The sequence below is a fragment of the Pantherophis guttatus genome, chromosome 2, assembly GCF_059756535.1.
Source record: "Pantherophis guttatus breed Tessera chromosome 2, ASM5975653v1, whole genome shotgun sequence".
Lineage (NCBI taxonomy): Eukaryota > Metazoa > Chordata > Lepidosauria > Squamata > Colubridae > Pantherophis > Pantherophis guttatus.
In genome coordinates, this window is record NC_142064.1 from 211,499,167 (window position 1) to 211,526,101 (window position 26,935).

General features: G+C 37.4%; 1 protein-coding gene across 1 annotated transcript; it reads left to right on the forward strand.

Moving 5' to 3' along the window:
• Positions 1-16,169: 16,169 nt before the first annotated feature.
• LOC117678484 (kelch-like protein 6) lies at positions 16,170-24,190 on the forward strand. Its single transcript, XM_034439617.3, has 4 exons — positions 16,170-17,326; positions 17,943-18,021; positions 20,669-20,896; positions 22,530-24,190. The coding sequence occupies exons 1-4, from the start codon at positions 17,242-17,244 to the stop codon at positions 23,968-23,970; spliced, it is 1,833 nt and encodes a 610-aa protein (XP_034295508.1). The 5' UTR covers positions 16,170-17,241; the 3' UTR covers positions 23,971-24,190.
• The last annotated feature ends 2,745 nt before the right edge of the window (positions 24,191-26,935 follow it).

Sequence of the window (26,935 nt, forward strand, 5' to 3'; positions counted from 1 at the left end):
TTCGTCTTATTTGTTCCTTGGGTTCTCTTAATATTTTCTCCTTAGGTTTTCTTGACATACTCTCTTTAGATTATGATACCTCAAATGAGTATGCGAGTCCATCTGATGAGCCCATTTTCTTCTTTCTAAAAATAAACCATTGCTTTCTCTGTGCCTTCTTGTTTATTCATATTTGTGTAAAATAAATGTGATAATCTGTTTGCACACTAACGTTTGCCTGGTATAATTTTTCTCTTGCTTTTAAATCGTTACTGCGCTAATTTTATTTTCCATTGTTTGTGAGTGCAAGTGTGAAATAAATGATTAGTGGGACAGAAATAGCTTTTTCCACGTAACACGTCAGCCCCTCATGAGATTGGCTCATTCTGTGCACTTTGGGAAGAAGGACCTTGTCTAAGAGCTGGTAACTTCTTAGATGGTAGAATTGCTCTGAAAAAATTCTGTACTTTTAACTTGTTCCTAAATTGATGAATTTAAGCCAGACATTTTATAGATGTTTTGTCAAAAAGTAGATATGGTGATTTTATACCCATATTGCATCTTTGGGTTTTTAAGTCATGCACCCCATGTTATCCTGGTTGTTTCCTTTCAGGCACATGCACACAGACACACACACAGGCAACACAAATCAATCAAGAGATGAATGTAGATTTAGCTCATGGTAGATTGTGGAAATTCCATGTACAGATTGAGCCTTAACTATTAGCAAATAGGTGATTCAATACACAACTAACGTATCTTTGAATGTCACGTAGCGGAGTTGCCCTTCAAAATGAATTCATTTAACTGGGCTTTGCATTTATTTTGAATACAACTTATTTTCTACTTGTGGCACATTTCAAAAATTGCCCTAGAACAATGGTTTTAGATTAATAATATGTTTTATTACAATATAAATATTCAGCAGAACAGTGAGCACTCTGAAACATTAACTGGCCAAAGACTTTTGATTAATAATCACGCCAGCCACTGTGGAATTTGCTTCTGCACATCACTTGCTCTCTCTCCCACTATGAGGAGCTACCCTCCTATGTAACTGGAAGGGTGCACATATTTTAATTTGACAAATATAGAATGAGAGGAGTTTATATATACTTTTTGGTCTCCTTTGGGCCCTGACTAAATAAAGCAGAAGACAGTTGCTAAGAGAACCTCAACTGTGTCTACAGATAATGCTAGGACTAGGGAAGAGACTCTTACCTTGCACTGATCTAAAGAAATAAGTCCCTTTCCAGAATAGTCAGGTGTATATACATAATTCTGATACCTGCGAGCAGTGGTATATTTGTACAACTTTAGTATGTGCTAAGAACAAAACAACGAGTGTAGAATTAACAGTGCTAAGTAAAACTGGACCTCTTCGCCTTGCAAAACCAAGAGAAAGCATACCTTTGCATTATATTCCTATCAGTCACCACAGCATTTACAGTCAAATCAGTTGGTCTGTCTATCACACAGGCTTCATAAATTGTGTCTGCCATTATGCTACAGCTGAATTGGTGTCTTGACCAAGAGTCTAGGAAGCAGGCTGAGTCAGCAGATTTCGTTCCGATTCTCAGTACCATCATCTCATGGGGTTTGTGGGTACAGCTAGTCGTCGACCTAGGACCACAATTGAGCCCAAAATTTATGTTGCTAAGTGAGACATTTGTTAAGTGAATTTTGCCCCATTTTATGACCTTTCTTGGCAGAGTTGTTAAGTGAATCGTTGCAGTTGTTAACTTAGTAACCTGGTTGTTAAGTGAATCTGGCTTCCCCATTGATTTTGCTTCTCAGAAGGTCGCAAAAGGGGATCACGTGACCCCGGGACACTGCAACCATCGTAAATATGAGTCAGCTGCCAAACATCTGAATTTTGATCATGTGGCCTTGGGGATCCTGCAACAGTCATAAGTGTGAAAAATGGTCATAAGTCACTTTTTTCGTGCTGTTATAACTTTGAACAGTCACTAAACGAATTGTTGTAAATCGAGGACAGCTGGTATAAAAAAGCTAGGAGGACACGAACCATCATTTCTACTGGAAATGTTTCTTTAGTGAGTTCTTAAGATTGAGATAATGTATGAGGGAAGGCAGTTAATGGTTTTAATAGTTGCAAAGAAGAAGGGATTTCAAAAGAGGCTGTTTATATGACAGGAAATTAAGGGGTCAAAGCATCTAAACATGCTTTGACCCCTTCGACTATCTATTTCCCACCTCTTTCATTGATGATAATTCTTCACCATCCAGCATTTCTGAGGCAGAAACTTTCCGTTCAGCCTTCATAGAGACAGGGAAATTAAGGAGAAGACAGAAAATTAAGGAGAGGGCAGAAAAATTAAGAGATGCTCCATTCTCGCATCTTAAAATTTCAAGATGGAATTCCAAATGCATGTTTTGTACTGAAAATAAAATTTACTGCATCCTCAGTCTTGCTCATTATTTGCAGTTCCACAACCTTAGGGAAAAAAAACAAACATTCTCTTGTTGATGCAGAGGAGGTGGATGCTAAACCATTAAAGGCTGCCTGAAAGGAAGGACATGGCCTGCACAATCTTCCCTCACACATTTCTTCATTTTCTGCGGCCTTTTCTGCTCTTGTATCTGACAGAGTTTTCAGACCTCTTTCCATAGTCAGGATCTGGTTCCCTTCATAAGGGAAAGATACACTTCAGACAAGACGTATCCTGCCAGATGCCATCAAAGGCTGGCAGTCTTGTATTGATGCTTTCTCTGGGCATAATCAGTGTAGCAGACTATAAGCCCTTGCTCATTCTTTTGACATCTAGTTTCCAGGCAACCACCAGGGGAATGGGAGAGGAGAAGTCCTGTTTCCTCAAAAACTGTGCAAAGAAAAGCTCACATTTGGCATCTCCAGATTGCTGTCCGGAGTTGGCACTTGACTGAGCTAGGCTTAGGCATTTCAGCCTTGTGGAAAAGTATTATTTGCTATTTAGGCACAATGAGATTCCAGCCAGCCTTGTTTATATAAAGTGATTAAAAAGACTCCACAGAAGTCAGAGTGATGATGTGGGCAATTGGGACCAGGGGCTTTTCTGAATAACAAGAGTCATCCAACCTCCTCTGCTGGGGCTTGCTTTATCATGAACAGACTCCTGAAGAAGATCCTCTTAGTTCTGTGATCTTTTTAGATCAGGCTACACCTGATCAACCCCTGTTCATCTCAGTGTGCTTGGTGCAAAGGTTTACTTTTCTCCTTACAGGTAGAGAGCTCTTCTGTTCCCTCATTGTAACTGTATCACGTATTTAGCACTTGCCACCTTAATACATGGCTGTGGGGAAGAGAACGGAAAAGGAACACATGAAAGGGAGCCTCATCTGGCATCTTTCCGAAAGCCATGGGCTGACCCAGGAGTGTGGGGCAATGCCAGCCTCATTTAGAATCCTCCACCGCCTTCCGAGACCTCTGCTTCTATGCTGGATTTGAAAAATAGCAACCCCTGAGATATTGGAACACTGCTATCATGTCTCCCCTAGTCCTTTTCTTCATTACACTAGACATACCCAGTTCCTGCAACTGTTCTAGCAGCTGTATTTGGGGGGAATTTTTTTTAAAGGTTCATTTATGCTTTATTGTGTTGTGCCTTGGATCCTGTTTTTTGCTTTTCTCCAAAGAACAGTCTCTTCAGCCTTTTTTAAAAAAAAATCTAACTTGAATTTCCAATGGAAAAACAAAATTCGGGATTCCTTTGCCCCAAGTCCAGGCTCTGTATACAATCACACAGGGCTGGGTTGGGTCTCTCTTGGTTTACTGAAGCCTCAGCCCCACTTCACTGCCTGCCGTGTCCTCTTATAGAACTGACATTTTCAGTCCTGACATTTCCACAGCTCCATCTGGGGATTAATGGCTGGATATTAACAGTGATGGAGGCTGTTTATCATAATTAGGCTCATGAAGCTCTTGAGCATTAGGCTCTCCCTTTCCCCTCCCACTCTTTTAATCAATTCTGAGGGAATAAGAACAGAATCTAATGGCAGAAATAGGTGACAGACAGACAGACAGACAGACCTGACTGACCGACAGACTGATTGACTGACTGACGGATTGATTGACTGACTGATGGATTGACTGATTGATTGATTTTGGCCTGCCAGGATTTATCTGTAAAGCTAGCCTAATTGTGCATGTCTTCATAGGGATAACCCCAAGCTTGACCCAACTTGGACGTAATTGGAATTACCGAAGACATTTGGTATTTTGAAAAGACGTGTATTATTTTGACATTTTCTGTAATTCAGACCTTTTCCAAGGCAATCTAAATCGACAGTCATGACAGGGATATTTCAAATACTGCAGATATTATAGTGCTATATCATCTGTAAGTGCATAGAAGAAAAGTTAGATTATATGCAGTTTCCCACATTTCCTATTCCTGTGACTTCAGGGGGACCTCGGAATTACTAGATCAATATCTTTTTAAAAATATTTTTAAGCAGTTTTTATTGGATTTAAGGTCAGTGTATTTTATGGACATTTGAAATATGCAACAAAGGAACATCCATTGCGTCTGTTACTTTTATTGTTAATATCTTTCTTATATGTCTTGAAACTCTCAAGTGACTGAGGAAAAAAGAAAGAAAAAAAACTAAAAAAATAGAATCTGTACCAATAAATCATACACAAAAATGAAGAAACACATACACACACACAAACACACACTCAAAGGTTACATTTGATATGCAGGGAAAAAAGAAAAAGGAGGTGAGTTAACTCAGGTTTTCACGAACATTGTTCCTAAAGTTTTCTTCCCATGTAAAATAAGTTAAAATAGAATAAGTTTTTGTTACTTAGTTCAATCTTGGGGAAGTTTAGAATTTCCTTTCCATTTCATTTGGTAAAAAATTGTACTCTTTGTTAGGAGGTGGTAGAAGGAGCTGCTGTTCTCACTTTATTTTTATCTTTCCTATTAATATTTTTCTCTCCCTCTCCAGCCTCCCTGGCTACTCACGGTTCCTGATTTTTTTTAAAAAAGAAAATTTGTGAAAAGAGTTCCTTTATGATATATTCCCTTGTTAAATCCCACAGTCTGCTAGAGAAATAACCATAAAAAGAGAGACAAGATACTCACACACAGTGTGAAAATTTCAGCCAAGGGAAAAATAATTGAAAAAAGCCAAAAGTCTTTAAAAAAAAAAAATTGATCCTTAGTAAGGGAATCAGCAACTAAATTACATGGTTCTCTCTCAGCTATAAACATTTGGACTCAAGCCGATTTTCTTTATTTCTGAAGGGAGAAAAATATAGAAAAAGTTATCCTATATTCACTGAAATTCCTGAGAAAGTATATATCGGACAAGATATACCAACCCTTCATTTACTCATAATGGTTGGAATATAGAGACTACTTTTTCCACAAGAGATGAGGTTAGTGGGAGCCCTTGAATTGTATTTTTCTATAGTGGTCCTGAATGAGAGCAACTTTGGTATAGTGTTTAAGGCATCAGGTAAGAAACTGGAGGGCTATGAGTTCTAGGCCTGCCTTAGGCCCAAACCCAGCTGGGTGATGTTGGGTCAGTCACTCTCTCTCAGCCCTAGGAAGCAGGCAATGGCAAATCACTTCTGAAAAAACTTGCCAAGAAAACCTTAGGGGCTACAGAAGTCATAAAAACGGACTCAAAGTCACAAAAGAATGTTTCTGACTTTGTCAAATAGTCTTCAATGGAAGCACCAGAAACATCGCCAAACCAGTTATTCCACAGGGTGTTTGAAAGTTGAATTGCCTGGTTGTGCCAACAGTTATGTGTTGTGATTATTATGGTTTGTTTTTTTGATGCTCTCTTTTGGATTATGTTGATGTTTAAGAGTTGCCAAAATGACAATGTATCTATTTTAACCTTGATGAAGTAAACCGACTTTATATTCTTTCCTAATAATTTCAATCTTTAGTCCATTCAAATAATATCATCAAACTTCTTTTCATTTTTCTTTTTCCCTTCTCATGAGATTCTACAAAACTTTTAATAACTCTCTTTTATAAATCCAATAAGAGCCATAGTGGCAGAGTGGTTAGAATGCAGCATTGCAGGCTAACTCAGTGCTGACTGTCAGGAGTTTGATCCTGACAGGCTCAAGGTTGATTCAGTCTTCCATCTTTCCGAGGTCAGTAAAATAAGGACCCAGATTGTTTACAGCCCTTAGAGAGGGCTGTAAAGCACTGTGAAGCAGTATATAAGTCTAAGTGCTATTGCTAATATAGCACAATTATCTGGGTCTCACACTTGGTTTATTTTTTGTATATCCCTTTTAATTATTAAAACATCAGCCAGTTTTTTTGTATGTTTAGTGTAACATCTTTTTCCATGTCATTCTTGTAGCCTGTCATTTGTAAATCCACTTTCTCAGTCTCTGTTTTGTCAGATAAAACCTGTTCTTCTTCCATTACAATTTTTTTTGACACAGTCTATTCACAGGAGCAGCCATTGCTGTTGACATTGTTAACTTTTGACTCTACTTTTCAAAAATGTCCTTCCAACACTATTTCCAGTATTAGAATATGTTGATACATTCTGTAATTGTAAATTAAGTTTAATGTTTTTCTCCTCTAATTGTAATCTTTAGTTCCCCCCACTGTCCAGTTTTTCAAATTTTAACTTTTTATCTTTTTTAAAAAATTCAAACAAATCATTTCCACACAGGAAAGATATTTTATAATTCATTCCAATATTTTATTTCAAATTTATCTGGACCCTTAGTCTATTTGTAACTTTCTAAAAACAAAGGTTTAAGCATTCTTTTGCTCTTTATCCTCCCCCAATTAAAATTCATAAACTTGTAGGGGTTTCCCTCCCCTAAATATTGAGGGAATACCATTTGCTGTTGTGAAACCTGTTGATCCAAGGGTTCCTAATATGGTAGCTGAAAAGCAGTTAACAAGCAATTTTTGAAGGTTACTAGAAAATCAATTATGCAAACTTAGTATCCTTTCAAAGGAGCTAACCATGGTTTGGGCAAGATAGCTATTCCCTTGTCTCCTAGACTAATAAACTGTCTTGTGATCTCCAGAGCAGCTTTCTGGAGCACTTGTGGATCATCTCAAGTCACCTCCTTGTTCAGAAAGATTTCAAAGAGCTGGTCTTACTCACTGGTTCTTGGTCACTGCAGTCTTCAGCTCCTCTTTTTTGTGGTGCTGTCTTTAGACTGCCATTTCTTTCTTCAAAGTCAGCTTGTGTTTCTTGCTTGGAAGATACATTGACTTCCAGTCATTAAAAATATTTCTGGTACATAATATAAATTTAGATGAATGGGAAATGATTTGGAATAAAAATTACAAATTAACAAAAGTGGCAACATACAAAGAAAACCAATATACAATGCTATACGGTGGCATTTAGTGCCTGCAAGACTGGCAAAAATTTATCTGAATGTAAATCCTAAGTGTTGGAAGTGTGGTCACCACCAAGGTACCTTCTTCCACATGTGGTGGCTATGTCCCGAAGCGAAGAGGTATTGGAGCAAAATACAACATTAGCTACAAGAATTAATTAATAGCAAAATTGAATTAATTCCGGAAACTTTTCTTCTGGGTGTACTAAAAAACCAAATACGACAAAAAAACAAGATATTTAATCTTACACATACTCATAGCAGCGAGAATCGCATATGCGCAACATTGGAAAGGAAATAATGTACCACCAGAGGGATTCATTACTCAAAAATTATTTGACTGTGCAGAAATGAATAAATTAATATTAGAACTAAATGAAAAAGAGGATTCCGAATACTATACGGTGTGGGATAATTGGTACAGGTGGATTGATAATCGATTTAAGAGTGGATAAAGACTAGTATAAAGTTTAAGATACATATACAGTAGATATATGTATGAATTGTAGAATTTATAGGAATAATCAATTTAACCTGCTTTGTGTGGGAAAAGTAACACTGTCTGTTCGATCATGTATTGGAATTTTAGAAAAGGAAAAAACTATAATAAAAATATTTTTATTAAAAAAAATTATTATTTAAAAATTATTTATATTTATATTTAAAATTATTTTAAAAAAAATATTTCTGGTAACACCTATTCTTATTTTTAAGTGAATGGTACAGAGAAAATGGCTAACCAATTTATGACAAGGTCTTAGGAAATCTCCCCACTTCTGCTTTTTTCCATGAGTTGTATTAGTAAAACTTCAGTTTCCTCATAAGTCCTGTTCACTAAGCTGACATTTTCTTTTCTTTTATTTTATTGAAGTTGATATTGGAATTGTTATCCTGGTCTTAGCCATTTTAGTTTTCTGTTGAGTTTCATGCATTTTGCATCAATTGAAACTATATAGAGGTCCTGATAGTCTTTCTGACATACATACTGTCAGCCTCCGCTCTTTCAATGCTTGTTTATTTGCTGCCATGGTAACGGGGGAGAGGGAGCTAGGAAGTTGCTAGACGGGGAAGCGTGCTGGAGGATGGGAGGACAGGGGAAACGAAAGCGAAACTTAGCTACAGTCCTGTGCCTTTGAAGCTGCTATCGAGTCAATGGTTCTCACATTCCAGATTGATGACACTGCCAGACATGTGATTCCACCTGACCTCTGGAGGACCTTTGGATTGGATGATTTACGCTGGACAGTTGGGAGGGGATGCTTTCTATATGTGATTTTCGCGCTTATTGCCTCAGATCTTGCTTTCCTTGGCTGCATTCAGTTCAATTTTAGTAAAAGTACCTTTATCTATGAAAATGGAATTGGGGTCATTCTTTCCTGAAATCTGAAAGGAGGCACGCCTGACACATACCAACACTGCAAAATATTTTAAATATCACCACTATGAAATATCTGAGTTCTCTCAATGCTTTTTACTGTTAATGTTTGCTCTTAATAGTTATATACATGCTGAAGAACTACAAAGTTAAACAACAAAGATTCTTTTTCTCTATTAAATCTTTATTAAATTGACTTTTTAAAGGGATGATTATCTATGGATTCTTCTTCTAATTAACTTTTTATGATAATCATGCAATTAACCAAATTATATATTAGAATTAGAGGACCTTCCTTTGATCTGTTCTATTCTGAATAGCAGCTATTATATTACACCACTGCACTATAATATGGCAGGTATGATATTCTATATGGACCAGTGGTGGGTTCCTCCCGGTTTGGTCTGGTTCGGCCGAGCCGGTAGCGGTGACGATATGACATCACCGAACTGGTTCCCCACCCCCACCCCACGTTATTCTTACCTTTTATTTGGTCCCACCCCCAATCTATTGCTGCCTCCCGAGTCCCAGCTGATGGCTAGAGGAAAAAAAACTGTTTAAATTCTTGCCGCGGGGCTTCAAAGGGCCGCCCTATAGCCAGTGGTGGGATTCTGCCAGTTCTAGGAGCTGAACCATTTGTTAAATTGCTGGCTTGCCCCGCCCCTCCGCACCACTATTTATTGCCAATAAATAGTGGTGGGTGAGGGGTGGGCGAGCCAGCAATTTAACAAATGGTTCGGTGTTTTTTTGTAATTTTATTGGCCCGCGGAGCTTCAGCATAGGCTAATTAGCCCTTGATAAGATCGGCTCCCGACTCTCAGCTGATTTGGTCTCAGCTGTTTTGCGGAGGGCTCTGCTGCTTGTTTGCAAAGAGTGCTGGAGCAATTTTTTTCCCCCTAGCTATGCTGAAAAACAAAACTGAAAGTAAAGCAAGCTGTTGGCTTTGCTGTTGCTGCAACATTGGAAAATTACGCAGGCAGATTTCTTTTCTTTTTCCTCACCAAAAAAGGTAAGTGCAAACAATGGGAAATTTAGGGAAAAAGAGGAGAGTTCAAGATTTTAAAACACAAAAGAAAAAAAGCTCTATTTAACTAGGGAATTGTAATAATTGAGATACTATTAATTGTATATTGTGTTGAAAGCAGAAATGGTTAAGTTGTGGTTTGGAGGAATATATGGGGGAAATTATTTGGTTTATTATTATTGGTAAATATAATTAATTGATTTGTAAGAAATTGGATTGCATGGAAATAATTGGAATATTCATGTTCATATTGATTAATATACAAAAAAGGTAGTTATATAACTAATTGATTTATATTAAAATGTTGAATTTATATTAAACAACTGTAATATTACATAATTAACCAATGTGAGGATGGATATAAAAATAGATGACAATGGGAAGGGGTATAATATAGAATAGAAGGGAAAAATTGAATTTGATTAAGATTAGAGATGAGGATGAAGGGTAATATTGGTTTTTTACAAAAATAGATGAGGAATAAATATGGCAAAAAGGAAATATAGAAATTGTAAATTTAATTGAAATGACTAAGCACTGTTTAAATTTGTGAACCGGCCAAATACTCTGTTCAAAGAAAATACATTGTATGTTTGTATCTGTGTTTCTAATTATTATTATTTATTCATATTTGTTCTCTTTTATTCTTTAAAGTTTAACAATTCATTCTTTATCTTAATATCTTTATATTTGTTTGGGGTTGGCTTTCTTCCCTTTCATCTTTTTTATTGTACAGCAATCTTTCTCCTCAAACCTACCACCTCTCTCTTTTCTTTCCTTCTTACTTTCTCTTCCTCACCCTCTTCTTCTCCTCCCTACTTCTTCTTCCTTTCTCCTCTCTTCCTCCCTCTCTTACCCTCACTCCTACTCTAATTTCCCTTCCCTTCCTTCATCCCTCTCTATTGCTGTATCCTTTTATGCATATGGACTACTCAGAGGGCTGAAAAAGTTATTTCTGACTGGTCCTCACACTTTTGACCAGTCCTCGAACTTACGACTGTCCTCACATTTTAAGTTTTTGCCCTATCTTGTCACCATGGTGAAGAGAAGCAGTTGTGAAATGAGTGACATGGTTATTAAGAATGCTACAATGGGCATAAATGATGACCAGTCATAAGTGCGAAGACCGGCCAAAAGTGTGAGGACCCGTCTGAAATCACTTTTTTCAGCCCTCTGGGTAGTCCTTTTGTGCATATGGACTACTCAGAGGGCTGAAAAAGTTATTTTTGACTGGTCCTCGCACTTTTGACCAGTCCTCGAACTTACGACTGTCCTCACATTTTAAGTTTTTGCCGTATCTTGTCACCATGGTGAAGAGAAGCAGTTGTGAAATGAGTGACATGGTTGTTAAGAATGCTGCACGGGCATAAATGTGAGGATGGTCATAAGTGCGAGGACCTGTCAGAAATGACTTTTTTCAGCCCTCTGAGTAGTCTCTATACACATAGCCATGGCCACCCGGTCACATAACCAGCTAGCCACGCCCACAAAATAAGCCACGCCCACAGAACCGGTAGTAAAAAAATTTAGAACCCACCCCTGATATGGACTATATTATATATTACATCACACATATAATGGCGAAGAAGCAAAAGTCATGTCTTATGTGCACTATTTATGTACAAAACAAAAATTCCAAAATTACACACAACGATAAAGTGTTTAAATCTTGCTGTTGAAAGTAATGCAAAATGAAAAGAAATAACAAGTATCCAAATAAATGACTGGTTTTTAATTATTGATGAATATCAATGAAAAGCCAAAGAATGAATAATAAAATGAATGAAACTAGAAAATCAAAACTTATAAAATGGATAAATAGAATAAGAAATCTGGCATATCTTATAATGTATCAACATTGCTTAGCTCACTGTTAAGATTTACAAACAAAAAAGCAAACAAAATGGAGAATATTAATAAGTTGTTCTGATATTACCTGGAAATTCCATCAGGAATTTTTTGGTATATATGTATGTATGTATTTCATTATTCCTCTCTATCTCATTTGTACCCAGTTATTCCAAATGTCTACTTTCCTTGTGTATTCTGGTGCTGCCCCAAGTCTGCCTCTCCCAGTGTCTTCCTGGTATAACTCCCAATAATTCCACCAATGAGTTTCCAGCACAAAGAGATTATCCAAAGCTTCCTCTCCAGATGTTTGCTAGGTAAACATAAAAGATTTTGTGTTTACATATTATCCATTAACATTCTTCTGGTGATGCTGATTGAAGGTAGTAATTATAGAACCAGATGGGGGATGTACATACCATCTTTGACATCAAGCCCACACACCACTGGGTGGCATTTTTTTTTAATGAGAGGCCAACTACCAGCAGGAAGATCAGCAAAACAATTAAAAACCGAATGTCTAAATCTACCACTTGGCTTGTTGCAGGTGAAAACTAAATGCTTTTGGCTGAAGCATTTGGCAAAATAAGTGTATATGGGAGCCATTCCAAGCTAATGTGCTTAAAACTGAGATACCCCTTGTTGCAACATGACAGCAATAATACAATAATTAGATGCCATCACCTTTATGTTCATTGCTGAAATCCTTGTATATAGAAGGGTTCTCTATGCAGTGGATGCTATATTTGAAATTAATGTTAGCACATGGATTTTTTTTTTCTGTGTAGACTCTATATTCACTATTACATGATGCTGAGGGCTATCAGATGCTGGTATGGAATCTCTGTAGATATTATTTATTTATTATTAGACTTCTATGCTGCCCATCTCACCAGGGAGACTCTAAGTTGCTTACAGATATGCATTTAAAATACAATATAAAACATTAATTAATCTGTATACAATTTAGCAATCCAGAAGCATTGTCAACAGTCTTAACCTGAAGGATTATAACAATTGTATTCAATTTTAGTCCCTGAATGTCAGCGGGAATGCTAGTCAGGACACGTTTACAAATTGTGTAAATAAGATCCAGTTCTATCTTAGTTATCTATAAGAATGAGAATGACTTATGATTGTTCTAAGGTCAGTTTTTGTTCCCAAACACTAGACTTCAGTGGATGTTGGGACTTCAGTGCTTGAAATTCCTAGCTGGCAAATCTGACACAGTAATATACGAACCAATGAGGCCATTCAGTATATCTCAGCCCTTGAGTTTGCTTGCAAGGTAACTATTGACATTGTTAAAGGCTTCATAAACTGGATAAACAGTTATGATATTCATAAAGAAAAATGGAAATCCAACTGATAATAATGACACAGGCTCCCACAGGTAATAATAATATAGGCTCTGTATACTATTCCACAAATTTCAGTATTATACGGAAAGAGAATACTGTTTAAAATATTACTACTATTATAATAACTTGGAATAAAAACTTAGTTTTTCACTAATACAAAACTGGCCTTATTACCATTTGTAAAGTTAAAAATTGGTGTTTTTTTTTAGTCCAGATGTTAATTCTACTATTCTCAAGACTCCTTGGGGCTATTTTTTTCTCTTTGAATAGATTATCAAATGTGTCAAACCTGGTTTGACACTCCAACAGATGAGTAGGATACTTAGTCTGGGAACATGCATAAGCAAACTTGATATTTAGAGAGATATGGATAACCTACCAGAGACAGCAAATAGGGAACAAGACATGAGGTGTGAAAAGTGAAGTGGAGATGAACCAGGGTTAACTGCACAAAATACAAGATCTATATATGTTTATAGATGAGTTCCACTCCAAATGCTAAAGAGATGCATTAAGTTTTCTATAATCATTTTAAATGCTTAATAGTTCATAATTTAGAGGAGATATGATTGGGAAGATCACATTTTGTTCCTGCAAGCAAATTAAAATTGAAGTGTCATGGATTATTTACACAAAGATAAATCTCTCTCTTAGACAGACTAGATGCTAAATCTATTACTTCAGCAAAGCTCTTATCATAATGCTAGAAGCATAATATAAGAGCCAAGCCCAACTTTGATTGGCCTTACTCAGTTGGAAGTTTGGAATAGGGTTTCTTGGACACAGTAAACAGAAAGAATTGTTCTCTGTGTTTGGGAAGGCAGATTCTTAGATCTATATCAAAGCTGCCAAATCAGAAAGTTTCTTCTTGTCACAAGAGAGTGTTTCATAGCCACATTTCACTGCTTCTTCTGTGGTTTATGTCTCTTAACTACAAAAGCTGGAAGTCAGGGTTGTTCTTTTTTATCACTTTTATTTTTTTTTATTATTATGAAATGTATATTCTTACCCAGGAATCTCCAAGCTGTGAAATGTACTGGTGTTTTTCCTGTATTTTTAGCAAAGTATCAACAGATGGTGTGTTATGCCACATCCCTGTTTGCAATTTATGTTAGGAAAGAAGCCGTGGTAGAAGGTAAAAATATATAAATAAAGGTAATGTCTCCTTTTAGTCAAACTTAACTCCTGATGACTTCACAGACATATCTATGCAGTTTTCCTGACAGCATTATGGAACTGGGCTGCTGCTGTCTTTTTAGGATGATTTTTAATTTCCCAGTTTAGTTTGTGGATTCCCTTAGGAGGGCCCACCTTGTTTTAGTTTCCAAGCTCAGAAAAGGTAAACTAGTTCATGGATAAGTGTGTATGTGTGTCCGTATGTGCTGAACAACAACAAAGAGGGATGGAAGGCTAGAGAGATTGAATTTCTTCACCTTTCTCTAGTTCTGATTAAGCTCTTGGCCCCTAAATGATTTGATAAAGGAAAGGAAGACAAATTCGTGCTATAAGAATTTGAGACAGAGAATGTGTTTTTTCCCCTCACTATACAGTCTGTCTTTGTTTCTGATAATATGTTACATTGGAATGCAGCTTATCTGGTCTGGCACTGAACACTGAGAACACACTGTTGTGATGTTACAAATCACTTCCAGGCTTTATTTAGAAATGATTGGGTTTGTTCCATATACAAGGAGATAATTGTATGAAAGTAGGTACAGATTAAAATCAGAGCAAAATAAGTCTCAGCGAACAATACTGTATAAGCCTCATTAAAAGTATTACCTAAAGCATTTTGAGTAATTAAAACATTTTTTTTCTCACTGAGAAGATCATCCTGAGACAATCCACATTTTAATGCAAGGTCAGAAGGTTGCACCTCTTATTAATTTGCATTTTACTGGCAGACCTGGTCCAGCTGGACACACTTTGACATGGGCAAAATTGCCTCAGTTCATGAATTCTGTTGCTGGAAAACCCACTCTGGACAGGCACATCAAATATGGACAATTTTGAGCTAAATATTTGCAATTAAAGAAGAAATAGTCACAATCATAAAGGCACAGTTGCCCATTAACTTATCAAATTGAATCCATTGATGCATGATTACATATATTTGTCACCTGAATATTGATTTATTGGTTTAATCAATATGTAAAGCCACTCAGCAGATTCAGGATGGCAAATAATATCAAAAAGAAATAAATATATCCCTCAAAAAAACGTTAGAAATTTAGAAAGAAACTTAGGGAGTACCACAGCCCTTATGATATGTCATGAGAACTTTTTTATCCAGTGAAAAAGGAGAAATCTGAGCAAAGAATAATCTCACTTACCTGTTAAACAGGGACCTGGGAGACAGTTATAAATATTTGAAAAATTAATGTTGAAGAGATAACTTTAGGACTGATCTTGCAAGCAGTGAGATCTGAAAGAGGCACCAAGAAAGATGTTGGTTCTAGTATATATGGTATATATGGGGGAAGGTGCCCATCTGGACTTTACTTCAAGCAGTAAATTACCTTGGGCTAATATAATGGAAGATTTGATTCAGGAAGATATAAGGTATTATTTAGGATTAAAGAATAAAGAAAAACGCCTATGTGAGTATTGGTAGTCCAACGATGACAAGTAATGAAGCATCCCATGTCGTCTACAATGAGAATATAGACTTATTTTCAGCATCACAGAATGGTTCTCTTTATACACTGCAGCTGTATGCTAAGGAACACTAGGTTCTAATACTGCTAATTGGCTGGTAGTTAATCTGCATTGGCTTTTGACTTTCGTAAGAGACCATATACATTTTATCTCAATTTAGAAACATACTTGTAGCCCACTTCCCTTATACAAATTGTCCATTCTTCTGTCTCATTGTCAACATCTCTTTGTTGATGGTTGGTAATTTATCCAGAAGACTCCCATAATCACGTGGAGGCAGACAAGTTGATCGTGGAGGAATACTAACTTATTCCTCAACTCTTCTGTGGTGTAATATATAGGCCATCTCTTTTCCTAGAATAACCATCTACATGGTATATCTGAGTTTTAAAAATGAGATCTTCATTTATAAATGTAAACCTTCTCAAATGTTCTATGTTAAAAGAAGAGATGATTTAGGACTTATCCTTGATGCTCAAGTCTGAATTAATGATGTATAAAATATGCCTTATTAGTCCCATCTTCAGTATGCAAATTAGAAATGGCATCAGCAGCTGATTGGCTGCTGCCTGTTTTTTCAAGTTATACTATCATAATAGGGGGTTAGAGCCTTTGGGAACAACACTTGTACTCTGCATTTCTGACTTCTGCAATAAAGCCCATGTATTTTGACTTCATCAATAAGCAGGAACAGGAAATCAACACAACCAGTTTCTTATGGGAAATCAACATGGATGATAAGTTATATACCACTAGGCCTATTGTTCTCTTTTTCTCCCTCCTGTGCTATTGGGGACTACTTTTGCTTTAAGATTTGTTCCAGGCCCTGTAAAAATAACTGATATAGTTATCAAATAATACCTCCCCAAATCAGATTTGGACACTATTTTGATACCTATTTTTGATAGATACCTGGGAACAGCAGATGGAAATAAAATTAATGGGCAGAGACTGAGTTTGTGAATGTTTCTTTGTTCCAGGTTAATCATTCATAGAACATAAAAGCATGAATGTTTAGCTAGTTGTTCTTCTATCTATTCAGAATAGTAACTGCTCCCCACTTACCTACTCACTCACAGCAATCAGAAGCAAAATGATCTGCCACTGCCTAGTTCTTTGGTCAGGGACCAAATCCAGGACTTTCTGCATGTGAAGTCTGTGCTCTGTGAGCTCTGCTTTCTCTACAGCTTTAACCTAAAAGGCCAAATAAATTGACTGTTCAAGAATTCACCAGAAAAAAAAGGAGCCATCAGTGTGTGCAAGGGATATTATTCCAAAGTGCTTGGGAGAAGAAGAAACAATAAGATGATCAATGATGCCCTGAAGAAGACAGAAAAATTAGATTATACTTCTCAATATGGATTACAATTTGTCATGTGCTTCAGAATTTTAAGATGAGACCTGGACTAAAAAAACCTCTAGGTTTCCAATTTATTATATAACAATGGGTCTCAGGAGGACAGCAGAGTATCTGTGATATATTTGGCTTGATGCTGCTTGGTCCTGGAGCTCTGTATTCTAACTCACATGAGGCTGCTATTAACATCTTATTGCCAATTATAGGATGGTGTCTTCTTCCCTAGACATGATTGGTTGATGAGTCTTAGAGAAGAATCCTTTTTAAAGAGATTCTTGTACCCGTAGGTGGATTATGGATGCCAAAAAAGACTTCAACAATAGTCAAGAGATTGATATAAGGGTGAAGCCTACTACTTTGGGATATTATGTAACTCAGGGTAAGTTTATCACAATTATAGAAATGAATTGTCTATATTAACTGCTATATTTCCTCCAGCAGGAAACCAAAACCTTTTTCTTCCTTGGAAATAATTTCTGCTTTCACATAGAAGCCACACTTTTGCCTCAGTCTCACTTTTGACCCTATCTGGGACTTTTTGGATTTGTAATCCAATTCATGTGGAGGAACCAAGTTGGGAAATGTTGTCTCATGCGGATATGAAATATTTTGTGATTTACACTAAGGCAATTTGAAGCGGCTTAAGTGTAGTACTCTGTATTCAAATATAGTTTCTGGATTTTTTTCCCCTTTCTTTGATGGATCACCTCAGTTTGACATTTTTATGTTGATTTTACTTTTGTGGCTTTTATCCAAGCAAAATGAAAGCTGGAACAATAAACAGAATCCAAGAAATTAAAGCAGAAGACACCCTATACACCACAAACTAGTTCTGATATACTACTGAAATAAAAACAGTACTGGAAATGGAAGATCCAGGATATCTCTAAATTCTTGGTGGTGCTCTTACTTGACCAATGGGCATGTCCATCTTCTTTTTTGTTTCTAGACAGGACCTAACATTCCAACTTGGTTTTGTTTCCCCATCTTGACAGGATTGATGCATCTCTATAAGACCCAACAGCTTTGTGATGCCATCCTGGTAGCTGAAGGCAAGCATTTCCCATGTCACAGGTATGTTTTTTCTGGATTTAGAGGTCTCGTAGTTTTTAAATGTTGTCCTGAAAAGCCAAGTCATGTTATAGGTAATCTGCAAGCAGGTGTTTTATCCAGGATTGTGAGATAGAAAAATAAACAAGGGCAGAGAATGTATTAACAGCAAGATATTGCAGTTCTAGAAAGCAACTTGCAGAATCTATGATACTCTTTGTCACAATAGATCTCCCTATATCAGCCACACAAATCACCCGTACTTTTATGCAGCTCATGTTCCTGCCAAAGCTTGAGTTGTTTATTTTTGTCTAACAAACTTTTTTTTTTGTAAAATTAGCATAGCATAAATCCCTCTCCTGCTCCTAATAGTTGAGATTTATGTAAATGAAATATAATTAAAGTTAATAAAATTACGCCCGGAGTGAAGAAACTGGAAAGAGATATCCACTCCTCCTTCCTAGTATGAGGGTCCAGGGTCATCCAATAAAAGTGATTGGCAGAAGACTCAAAGAAAACAAAGTCCTCCTTCGTATATCACATAATTAATGCACAAATTTCATTACCGCTCATTATGTTAGACAGCTTTAAAGGAGGATTAGATATTTTCAGGGAAGATCAACCAATCAGTATATAAACAGTTAATGGCTGCAATAGAAAGATAGAATCTCTTGTATTTGGGGGCACTAGATATCAGCTTCTAGAGGAAAGCTGCTCATTTTCATTCCTTCATGGTGGACTTCGAGTAACCACATTGACTGGCCGTTATGGAGAAGAGTGTGTTGAAAAAGATGGCTTGATTAGTTTGGAACAGCATTGTCCTTCTAGTTGTTTGTATGCATTTTATTTATTTATTTATTTATTTATTTATTTATTTATTTATTTATTTATTTATTTATTTAATCAAATTTCTATACCGCCCTACTCCCGAAGGACTCAGGGCGGTGAACAGCCAAGATAAAATACAAATAATACAAATATTAAAAAATCCCTTAAAATTATTAAATATTTTGGCCGAAACACAGATTAAAACACCCAATTTATAAAATCGCAAATTAAAAATTTAAAAGAGGAGAGTTAGGTCAGGCCAGCCTGCTGAAATAAAAAAGTTTTGAGAGCATGACAAAATGTGCGCAGGTCCATGTATGTTTGTATTTGAATTTATCAGCCACCCAACCCCAATGGACTATTTCAATATTTTGAAATATTGATATTAATGCTGATGTTAAATTGTTTGTATTTATCATAATCTGGAAAAATATGGATCACTTTAACAGTCATGGAACATATTTTTTTTTTTTAATTTGATTTATATGCCGCCCTTCTCCGGAGACTCAGGGCGGCTTACAATGCGTTAAGCAATAGCCTTCATCCTTTTGTATATTTATACAAAGTCAGCTTATTGCCCCCACAAACTGGGTCCTCATTTCACCTACCTTAGAAAGGATGGAAGGCTGAGTCAACCTTGAGCCTTGGAGAGATTCGAACCAGCAGAAATTGCAGGCAGCTGTGTTAATTACAGGGTGCACTAAACTCCTGAACTATCAAGGCTCTGAACTTCCTGAACTGCCCAGTTTTCAGATCAGCAACACTATACTTTCCATTATCCCAAACCAGCAGGGCCAATATGTGTAACGATGCAGGATAATAAAAGCGGTAACACATTATGAAAGTTCACAATTTGGCAAACTTGATCTAAAATCTCATTCCTTCATACTGTATTCTCAGATTTTGAAAGATTTAACAAAATGTACCTATGCTAATTATTGAAAATAAACAATCATCTAAGGCTGCTTTTAGCATGGATTTAAGAACTCAGGAACTAATGAAGTCTTCAGCAAAACTATAAGTCTTGATGGGTGGGTGGAGGGGAGAACGGGTGGAAGCCATCAGTGACAAGTTATTTATTCAGGCATATCAAACAGTCAACTTTTCCACTTCCCAATTCTTCAAAAGAAGTTTGAGACCAACCCATTATCACCTGCATTGCTGCCAATCATGAAATGTTGAGAAAAAGACTATCTCTATGCAGGAATAGGGGAGAGGAAAAGAAGCTGGGAGGTAGACTGAAGCAAGTCCCTCAGTTCCACAGAACCATTAAACATACCAGATTGCTATTTGAGCACACTTGGCTTCTGAGTGTTGCTGGTATCATGATATAGGACAGGTCAGAGCTTCAGATTCTGAACTCAGGCAATTTTTACGTTCCAATTTTATGTTTGTCCTGTTTTTGTTTCACAATTGTTTGTGATATTTTTTTTTAAAGAAATCCTCATGGAAGCTTATTCAGTGATTATTTTTCCTAATTACATAGTCTTCAGAGTATTTCTGTCTGATGGACAGTTTTTGTTAAGGAATTGCTTTTAGGTTTACTGCATTTTTTGCACACTGATTTCTCTAACATAAAGCTTTTCTGTTTGCATTATCTATTTATGTGTTTTATTGCAGTTCTTTTTTGAAGAGTTGTGTCACAATAGTTAGTAGAAATACCAACTGATAAAAATGTTGTGATTTGGACATTTTTGGAAGGCATGAATTAGATTCGCATGGACATGCAAACTCAATAACATTTTCCCTATCCCCGTTTAAAAGAATCCTATACAGTAAAAAACATGCATCTAATATTTAATCCAAGCTCACATTCTTAGTATTTTACTGCTTCTCTTTGTAGGGCACTGTTGGCTTCGTTCAGTCCATACTTCCGTGCCATGTTCACCAGGCCCTTTAGAGAATGCTGGGAAAGGCAGGTTGTATTTGAAGACATGGCCTCATCCATCCTTCAGATAATCTTAGATTATCTCTACACAGGACGGTTACTACTTACACCAGAGATTGCACAAGATCTTTTCACAGCAGCCAACAGGCTTGTCATCCTTCCTCTGCAGGACATTATTGGCAGGTAATTTAGTCTAAACAAAATACTGTTTTGGAGCTGAAATTGGGGCTGTCTGAGAAGGTGGATGACTCCTTAAAAAATCTAAAAGTAAAACATCCTTCTCTCTATAAGATAAATAATATTTTTATAGAACATAATTTATTTCATATTTATTTGAGACATTTGAGCAAATAATCTGTGATGGAATATTTAGCATGACTGTCTGAATGGGTAACAATGTCTGACGAAGTAGCTATATTTATTTTGCTCTCATATATAAAGGAAGCGTTTGTAATTTCATTCTTTAGTATCTTAATCCTTCCTAAAGGTCCAACGAGTTTAAGATCTTTCCATTTACAGTTGAGACAATACATGTTTGAGATATATTAGCAAAATGAATGAAAAATATCCTAATCTACATATCCTATGTAATTTATTACTATAGGCTTTGCAGAAAATATCACAAGTGCTACTACATTATCAATTAAAGTGACATTCATGTAAATACAGTCATTGAAAATTCCAGCAATCTCATAGCAAGTTATTACTGCTGATTGTCTAATAGAAATAGAATGTTTCTATAATTGAAATCAGGAAAAATAGAAGTCTTAGCTAGCTAGTTTTGCATAGCTAGTCTTGTTGCCATCTCTATTTCTGCCTCAAAAATATGCTGCCTAAAAATGAGCAGTATTCATTCTGGGGTCCTCATCTTGGAATTGCTATTGTATATTTAATTTCATCATTTACTTTGGAATTTGTTCTTTATCCACATACATCAAGAGTGTCTGTGCTATATGGTAACAAAAAAATCAAGCTGACCACCATGATGGAGCGAGCGATATTCTGGCCACCATCTTGTTTTTTTTACCATACCTTGCAGACATCTCTGATATACATGATTAAAGATCTCCATTTTATTCCAGTCATCCCAGTCTCCTCCCTTGTCTTTGCTAAAGTTTATTTTGGCTCAGGTCCTACATTTTGCTTTACCAAATGCTGACCTGCCACAGAGCAGCCCTCTTTCTATATTCTACCCAAGCATTCCTTCTTTTTACTCCATCTCCAAGGAAATTCAATTCCTAACCCTCACTTGTTCATTGAGCCTTCTGTGAGGTAAAGTGTGCTCTCAATTAATGGATTATCTCTCCAATGAGTAATTGTTCATGCTTGATGTTAAATATTTTAATCTTTTATTGACTCTGATTTAGATTTATGTTGTAGAACACTCTGAGATTAGGGTACTCAGCAATGTAAGAATGTGTCAATAAATACAAATCAAAAGCAGAGTCATGAGGGGCTCATACTTAACTTTATATTTAAGAGAGCCTGGTGGAAGGCATAAATTATTTTGCTGACCACTCCTTTGTGAACATTTTGTCTTTCTATAATTGCTACAGAAAAGGTAACATTGTGCCCTTTGTCAAACTTGCCTCAGTAGTTATATTTGATATTTAGTGAAGGGGAAAATTGGCCAATGTCTGTGGGCATGGTGGATAAGCCATTCCACTAATGAATTATGCTCCTCCCTCCCTCCCTCCCTCCCTCCCTCCCTCCCTCCCTCCCTCCCTTCCTTCCTTCGTTCCTTCCTTCCGTCCTTCCCTCCCTTCCTCCCTTTTTTCCTTTTCTTCCCCTCCCCTTCACTTTTTGCACGTTCTAGGTTCCTAGCTGACAGCATTTCTATGGACAGTTGCTTAGAGATTTATGCTCTGGCCTATGCCCATAATCATCATACTTTGCTCCGTGTAGCCTCACACCACATCACCTTGAATTTTGAGCCTCTTTCTGAACACGAGTCCTTTCCAGGCTTAGATCTCAGTACAGTGCTTAGCATTGTCTCATCAGACAAACTTCTTGTGTCTTCTGAGCTAACAGTTTACCAGGCTGTGCAGAACTGGGTCAGGTCTCAACCTACCGAGCACTTCTCACTCATCAAGAAGTTGATGCAACAAGTCCGACTTCCACTTTTAACTTCTGAGGAGATCACAAGAGTCCAGAAGGACATTATTGCAGAATATGGGCATGCCCATTTACAATGGGAGCAACTGGATGGAGTAGGAAGATTGCTGAAGAGTGGAGGTCTCAGGCATGGCATGTATGATGACTGGATTGTGAGTTTGGGTCTCTTTGTAAGCAACATGCAAGGAGGAGTAGTGGAGCGTTTGAAAACTCATTTCCTGGGGTTCAATCTACAGACAGAAAGTTGGGAGGAGATACCACCCTTAATGTATCTGGATTCCTCTGGCTTCTTGTCTGTAGGGCACAAGCTTTATGTATCTGGAGGACAAAGGCTTAATGGTTCTGTTTTATGCAACCTGCATGAGTTTGATGCTCTGACTGGGAGATGGATGCAGCTACCTTCCATGTCCGTACCTCGACGAGAACATGGTTTTCTAGCATGCAAACAGAAACTATATGCTTTGGGAGGCCGGAGTGGCCGAAGTGTGCTCGATTCTGCAGAAAGCTTTGACTTGGAAAAGAAGACCTGGTCTCCCATTGCCAATCTACCCTTTGCAGTGAGTCATTTTGCCTCTGCTTCACTAAACAAAAAGCTCTACTTAATTGGTGGGTTCTCTCATACAAGAGCAAATGGTCTTGCCCACCGGGGCATCCTGATTTACAATACAAGATTAAATGTGTGGAATCAGATGCCATTAGCTTTTCAGTGTTACAAATCAACTGCAGTGGCGATGGACGATGGCATCTTTGTCATTGGTGGACTTGTTGAAGAGAGCAGCCGGCGTGAAACCCCTGGCACTGTAATCAGAGCTCTGATTTCTGGCACCCATAAATGTTTTTTTCTGAGCAAAGATGGCACAGTGAGCCAAGATGTGGCCATCCCAGACCTTCCTATATTGGTCTTGCCACCTTGTGCTGTGCAGTGGCGGAGAAGAATCCATGTGCTGGTGGGCAATACGATTTACCAGTGGAAACCCGGGGAGCCACACTGGACGAGGAGTCGGAAAAGTGCTCCCAACACAAGGGTGACATTTCTAACTGTGGTTAATGGAGTGACTCTGAAGGTGCCAAAGAAGACTCTGCAACCTCTTTTACGAGAAGCCTCAGCAGCCCTGACAGCCCTTTGGGTGGCTGACAATTAGGAGCCTTTTTGGCACTTTCAAAATCTTGAGCCATTCTTCAGTATCTTAGGGTCATCTTCTGCCTTGAATGGAGAAGTCCATCACATCAAGCTGCTAGCCTTGATATCACAAGGGCCGATTTCTTTGGAAGTAGGATTCAGTTACACTGATGCACTTGAGAAGAGGCTCTCTGGCCCAGAGAAGTGGACTGCTGCTGAATAAACTCCATTCCTACCTTCAACTCACTGTACTTATATAGTTGTTTTGAGTGCAATGTGGTACAAGAGAAAGATTAGAAGTTTATGATTAACTGAGTATGTTCCTTGGGAAAAATAAGAGGGTTTTCTCTCTCAGACAGCCTGTATCTGTTTCAGAATTTCAAGCCAGAACCTACTCTGGTGTGTGTGTATACAAAAGAGGAATGGAGGCAATTTTTGTAACACAATTTATTGCAAGGTCCTGTTTGTACTACAGGAAAGGTGGTAACTGTTTCTTAACAGAGAGTCAAAATCTGTGGCTTCTAAACCATTTACTTCTTTCTGAGAAATAAAACAGTGTGTATTGGTGGTGAGACATCTTGTTACAAAAGCTGTATTTTCAAGTGATATGTTAAAACATCAGTTTAGGGCTAATGTACAGAAATGGGTTATAAGTCCATTATTTTAGGAAAACATCTTCTTAGGAAAATTAATAATGAAATCAGCTTTTGTTTATTTTTACACACCATGATAATAACCTACGGTATATCAAATTACTTATCCTTATAATTAAGGTTGCATGTCTAAAAGCAAAGGTTTTCCTCTCACTGTTTTCCATCTTGTTTGTCCAGTGGTGTTTTTGCTACATTACTAACTAACATCTGTGCCTCGTTCTGCCCTACCACAACCATTTTTTTTCTTCCATTCAATTGCATCCAGTTCTTGGGGATTATTTGGACATGTCCCTGGAGGTTTCTTGGCAGGAAGTATTTTACTATTGCCTTCTTCCTAGGGATGAGAGGAAATGACTGGCCCAAAGTCACCCAGGTGGCTACGTACTAAGGCGGGACTAGAACTCACGGTCTCCTAGTTTCTAGCCTGATCCCTTAGCCACTACACCAAACTGGCTTTCACTACAACTATCACTATTACCATGCCCACACTTAAAAAGCCTGGTCTTAGAAAGTCATTACCTTCTCTGTAGTATCTACTTCTTTCATAAAATGAAGTGGACCATGGCTTATATCCAGAAGACAAATATAAATTCAAAACAATTTCAATAGATTAGAGAATTAAGGAAAAATAACAGACAAAAATCATTATGCACTTGTGGACTAGGAGTCAAATCCATATCCACAGGATCAGGAATATGTTGATGATAATATTTATAAAAAAAATCTTGGAACTTAGTTACAAACGAATCTGAGTCTGTGGTAACTAACATACGGCTGAAAAACAAGGTATGCAATTTTACACTGCCTCAGCAGAAGTATAGTTCCTGAATCATGACAATAATAACTCCAGTTTATTCTATATTAGTTATACCTTATCTCAAATTTTGGGAAATACACTTGAGGAGCTTTCAGATGAATTCAGAAAAGGCTAATGAGGTAGGGGTGAAATTCAGCAAGTTCTGACAGGTTCCAGAGAACCAGTAGCAGAAATTTTGAGTAGTTTGGAGAATCGGCAAATACCACCTTTGACTGGCCCCAGAGTGGGGAGGGAATGGGGATTTTTGCAGTATCCTTCCCCTGCCACTCCAACCAAGCCACACCACACCCACCAAGTCACGCCCACAGAATCGATAGTAAAAAAATTTGGATTTCACCACTGTAATGAGGATGATCAGGGGACTAACAGAATAACAGATCTGGAAGGGACCTTAGAGTCTTCTAGTCTAATCCCCTGCTCAAGCAGGAAAGCCTATAGCATTTCAGACAGATGATTGTCCAATCTCTTCTTGAAAATCTCCAGTGTTGAAGCACCCACAACTACTGGAGGCAAGTCATTCCACTGATTAATTGTTCTGTCAGGAAATTCCTCCTTAGTTTTAGGTTGGTTCTCTCCTTGATCAGACTAGAAACTAAGTTCTGCTAGAATATATGGAAAGAATTGGGAAGATTCCTTAACCTTGAAAACAGAAGATTCAGGTCACTTCCAGATGGTAACATTAAAGAGATATATACCAATCCTTGATCTGGCATAATAGTATGCTAGCATATATTTCCGTATTCCCTTTGCTCATCTCTATTCCGTATCAATACCTAAGCTGGAAATGGTGCTGTCATTACTAATGTGTGAAAAGGAAAATAAAGGAATAGGTGGATTGTCTTAGCTTCATTTCCCCTTGAATCTGACAGCTCGAAAATGTGGGGTGATGCTTAGAATAGTGGATTTAGCCACTTGTCAAGTTGTCCTACTAATAGGTCTCAGGCAGAGATGAAGACATGCCCCCAATGCTCCTGTTTGACACAATCCTTCCTCAACACCTGAGACCTTCAGACTATTTCTTAACATAGGACTACCTTCATCTGAAAGAGTGTTAAATCCGGATCCAGATATAGCCTGGTTGACCAGTCCAAGCACAGAGGAAGAAGATGGGCTAAAGTGAGAAGTAGTGAAACTGAGTGAGTTCTGTTCTTAGCTACATCTATATGGAAATGGTAGTGCTGGCAGGGAGTGACCAAGAAACCCAATTCTGACCCTGCTGGAAACAGTATCTGGAAGTAGATAGTAGAAAGGCACAGGGAGCACCCAGTTGTGGTTGTCTATGCATATAATAACAATAATCACCACCATTGTACTTTCTGCTGTAAAATTCAGAGTGAGTACACAAAATGGCATCAGTCCCTAAGTAATTAATAACAATAAAAGAAGGTGTGCATGTGTGTGTGTGTGTGTGTGTGTTAAAATTATATAGCTGCCCATCTTACTAGAGTATGTCAAGTCTATATGCATTTGAAACCCCTGGCTAGAAGAAGCAACAGAAAATCAGCAGTGCGTCGAAG